This window comes from Myotis daubentonii, chromosome 10 (genome assembly GCF_963259705.1).
Source record: "Myotis daubentonii chromosome 10, mMyoDau2.1, whole genome shotgun sequence".
Classification (NCBI taxonomy): Eukaryota; Metazoa; Chordata; class Mammalia; order Chiroptera; family Vespertilionidae; genus Myotis; species Myotis daubentonii.
The window spans coordinates 31681452-31685024 of record NC_081849.1 but is presented as its reverse complement, the minus strand read 5'-3'; the positions used below and the strand labels follow the sequence as shown (position 1 = coordinate 31685024).

Sequence of the window (3573 nt, the reverse complement as noted above, 5' to 3'; positions counted from 1 at the left end):
CTGGGACAGCCTGCAGCAAAGTGTCCGGCACGTAGTAGGTGTCTGATAAATGTTTAGCTCATGGCAAAAAAGGAGCACAGGTCCCCTGAGTGTTCAACTTGGTCAAGTCAAGAAGTCTCCAGTTTTTTTCCAGATGTGCTTGTCTAAGCAGAAGCTACAAAACCCTTGGACCCCAGAAGTGGCAGACCCCTCACCCATCACAGGTGCGGCCAGTGTCCACGGACTGGGCCCATTACATGGACTACAATTTGGGGTGGGGAGTGGACTCAAGGTTAGCCGACCAGCAGTCAAAGGATTTCAACTGAGCTCCCCTTTGGGAGCCCTAAGAGGCAGAAATTATCATCTAGCTTGGCAGATGAGGAAATTGAGGCTCACACAAGTTCAAAAACCTGATAACCCGGGGTTTGGGTTAACCTGACTCCAGACCCATCAGGCTGCCTCAGCCCCAGTCCTGTGACTGTTCAAGGGCAGGGGTGTTCCCAGTGCCCAGCGCTGTGTCTGGACTCTGTGGCCACCCCATCAATGTTTGTGCAAGGAGCGGGCAAGGGCACAGCTGCGGGAGAGCAGTGCACTAGAGGCTGGCCCTGGGCCCACACGGCAGCACCCTGGAGAGCCCCCAGCCTGGTCCCCAAGCTCCCCTCTTCTGACAGGAGATGGGGCACCCGGGGAGCACCCAGGAGACCCTCAGAGGACTGGCGAGGGGGAGGCCCCTCACAGGGTCTCAGACTGCGGACCCTAAAACACCTGTGGGAAAGTCCATAGGCCCCAGATGCTGAGCCCCCAGGGACCACAGGCATCAAGGGTGGGGCTGATGCTGGGGGAGCCGCTGGAGGAGGCAGTGCCAGAGGGAGCATGAGACACAGAGACAGGCCAGGGAGGGAGCCAGACCAGGACACGGAGACAAGGCTGGGCAGAGGGTAAGGCACTAAGCAGGGAGTGGGCTCCCCAGGGGCTGGAAGACCCAGTGTCTCAAGAGAGATGCTGGGCTATTTCCTGCCTCACTTACAGGTGGTTGGCCCAGCCACAGCTGGGAGTCGGAAGCAGAGGTAAGCCCCAAGCATTGAAGGAGACCGCGCCACCCTGAAATGACCCTAACCATTGGGGTTAGAGTTAGCTTGGGACAGACCCTGCAGAAATCTTACAAATGAATGAATGAAGAAATACAGGCAAGAGGAGTGAACAACTACAGGAAATACGGTAGGCAGGAGGGAAGCGGAGAGGGGAGGGTCATGGGCAAATCCAGCAATGCTACCACCTGGAGACTATTTCAGAGAGAGGGGTTTGCCCGCAGCTATCCCACTCAGCTCTCCTCAGCCTGCAGCTCCGCAGCTGCAGCTCGCTGCTCCAAGAGCCAACATCTTTGCCTCCTTTGTCCCAAATCACCACCCAGGCACCGGCCTTCCCCTCCAGAGTCTGCACCCCTGTTCACCAGCCTTCGGGCTAAACACTGACATGTAGATCCCCACCTCCCCCTCCTCCACAAGGCACTTGCCCTGCCAGGTGCTGGTTATGGTCTGCGAGCCCCACCCCCCCACCACCACCACCACTGCCCACTTTCCTCACTGACCTGGCTGAGGTCTAACCCCGCTTCGACACCACTGCTTTTCCAAGAACAAACCCACTCTGTGCTTTAAATCTCTCTATGGCTCCTTCAGACAAAGTTCAAACTCTTTGGCTCCGTCCTCCAGGCTCATCCCTCCCCGACCCCTCCCCATTCCTGGTGTTCATGAGTTCAGTTCCCCACAAGGGACAGGCTGGCTCTGGCCACCTGGCCCCTGACCATGTCAATCCTTGCGCCTGGCAGCCCTCCTCCTCCTCCCCAGTCTCCTGAGAGGCCCCATACCCCAGGAAGCTCTCCTTTCTGACTGGCTCTCCCTAAGGGCTGGGTGAGCCGGAGTCTGGGCTTCCCCGGGTACCGCTGCCCAGGCCTCGCCCTGGAACTGGAGTGTGAGAAGCCTCCTGAAGACAGGTCCTCCGTCCTGCCAACTCCGGCGTCTCCACGGCACACGGCACCAGTGGCCAACACAAGTTTTCTAGAACTCATGAGCATGGAATCTGTTTTCCACCTGGCTCACCGGCCCTGGGCCAGCCAGGGTCCTCCACCACCTCTCCCTCCCGAGTGGCCGGTCCCCACCAGGTGCCCCCTGACACTGGCAACACCTCTGGGGTCTACAGCTTCCCTCGCTTTGCCCAAAGCATTTCCACTGCCACCGACAGTCAAGCACCCCTCCTGCCCCCAGGCGAGGACCAGACACTCAGGAGGAAGCTGAGGCTCGGAGTGTGGAGCCTGCTCCCAAGGTCAGAGTGAGTGAGCGGCAGAGACAGGGTCCAGGCTGTACCTATGGGTGGTCCCCAGTTACCCCCTCTCCCCCGAGGGTGTCATCTAATTGCCCCCAAGCCAACCCCCCGTTTTCCTTTCCAGAGTCCCGCTCGCCGCCCCACCCCCACTGGGAGACCAGCCAAGGTGACTCTCTCCGCCTTCCCGGTCCCCGGTCCCCGGTCCCGGGTCAGGGCACGGAGGCCGCTGCACCTTACCCTCCAAGGCCGCCTTCCAGCTGGTGCTGCCCTCGTAGCCGGAGCCCGATCGCCGCAGCAGCCCCTCGGGGCCGCGGGCCTCCGCCTCCGCCGGCGAGCGCGGCCTGGGCGCGGTGGGGGCGGGCGCGGGGCGGGCGGCGGGGGGCGGCGGCGGCCGGGCCCGCGCGGGGGGCTCTCGGGCCGGCTCCATGCCCGGCGCTCCGCCCCGCCGCGCCCGCGCTCCTGCGCCCGGGTGCGGGGCCCAGCCCCACGCGCACTCGGCGCTCCGCGTGCCCTGCGGGCCCCCCAGGCCGACCCCGGTTGGCGAGGCCGCGGCTCGCAGGCAGGGGCTCGGCCGGCTCCCCGCGCGGCCCGCTGCGCCCGGTGGCCGCTGCCCGGCACTCGCCTGCCCTGCGCGCCGCAGCCTCCGCGCACCGCGGGCGGGAGGGCGGGGAGGAGCCGGGAGGGCGCGCCGGGGGGTGGGGAGGAGCAGGGACACCCCGCCCGCAGCCTGGCCGCGGCCGGAGACCAGGTGCTGCCGACGGGGAGCGAGGATCCTAACCCGGGACACCTGGCTTCGCAGCCAGCCCCGCCCCAGCCTCCTTCCCGTTCGGCTCCATCAAAACGGACAAGAAGTTTCGGGGCCGGAGCGGCTCTAACGTGAGGGGCTTTCCTCCGGGCTGACCCGGCGCCTGAGCAGAGGGCGCGGCTGGGACTTGGCCCCGACCCTTGACAGAGGAAAGGACAGAATCGGGGAGCACCGGGAGTGCGGGGGTTGGAGGGGACCCTGGGAGCAACACTTCAGATTCGGTAACATTGCGCTAAGAGCCAGGAACTTTTATGAATTCGCTGACGCGCCTCGCCGGTTTGGCGCAGTGGATAGAGCGTCGGCCTGTGGACTGAAGGGTCCCAGGTTCGAATCATGTCAAGGACACTTGCCCGGGTTTCGGGTTTCCAGCGATCCCCAGTGCGCGGCGTGCAGGAGGCAGCTGATCAATGGTTCTCTCTCATCATTGATGTTTCTCTCTCTCCCCCTCTCCCTTCCTCTCTAGAATTAAT

At 63.7% G+C, this 3573-nt stretch overlaps 1 protein-coding gene across 3 annotated transcripts in view; it reads right to left on the bottom strand.

Annotated features, from left to right (window-relative positions):
• The window catches only part of CLEC2L (C-type lectin domain family 2 member L), an 18795-nt gene extending 15821 nt beyond the window's left edge, over positions 1-2974 (bottom strand). The window contains exon 1 of one of the 3 annotated variants that reach the window (XR_009454724.1): positions 2536-2974. Coding sequence is in view for 2 of the 3 variants with exons in the window: in XM_059711946.1 (XP_059567929.1) it covers positions 2536-2725 (190 nt within the window). In the remaining variant the exon portion in view is untranslated. The remainder of the gene's footprint in view (positions 1-2535) is intronic. The other 2 variants (XM_059711946.1, XM_059711947.1) reach the window with 2 other exon arrangements.
• Positions 2975-3573: the final 599 nt, after the last annotated feature.